This window comes from Nestor notabilis, unplaced genomic scaffold (assembly GCF_000696875.1).
Source record: "Nestor notabilis isolate BGI_N333 unplaced genomic scaffold, ASM69687v1 scaffold18675, whole genome shotgun sequence".
NCBI lineage: Eukaryota > Metazoa > Chordata > Aves > Psittaciformes > Psittacidae > Nestor > Nestor notabilis.
In genome coordinates this window covers 2,603-2,978 of record NW_009929057.1, presented here as the reverse complement: position 1 = coordinate 2,978, position 376 = coordinate 2,603, and the positions used below count along the sequence as shown (strand labels likewise).

General features: G+C 65.7%; 1 protein-coding gene across 1 annotated transcript in view; it reads right to left on the bottom strand.

Annotated features, from left to right (window-relative positions):
* Positions 1-376, bottom strand: part of FCHSD1 (FCH and double SH3 domains 1) — a gene marked incomplete at both ends in the record, with an annotated part of 4,186 nt that overhangs the window by 1,233 nt on the left and 2,577 nt on the right. Inside the window, 3 exon segments of the mRNA XM_010014817.1 lie at positions 141-194; positions 196-225; positions 337-372. Of these exon segments, the coding sequence (XP_010013119.1) occupies positions 141-194; positions 196-225; positions 337-372 (120 nt within the window).

Genomic DNA, 376 nt, shown 5'->3' with positions numbered 1-376 from the left:
CCCCCATCACCCCCAGTCCCCAGCGTGGCTGCCATGGTGGCAGAGCATCCCCAGACACCACAGCTCCCCATCCCTGCATCCGCCACCCTGCAGGTGGCAGACCTTGAAGCCACCCCGAGCATCCTGACAGCAGGACCCACCTCTGCCTTCCGGAGGTTCTCCCTCACTTCTTCCATCTGCCGCTCCATGGCGGCTGGTCCGCCTAGCCTCCAGCCGCTGCAGCACCTAGGTGGGCACCCACAGGTCAGTGGGACAGTGGGAGCAGTGGGGGGAAAATGAGGAAAGCCCTTCCTTGACCCCCCCTCCCCGTGCTCCATGGGGATGGACAGCACCCACCTCCTCACTGTGCGCCTTGTTCTTGCGGTCCCGAGCCACC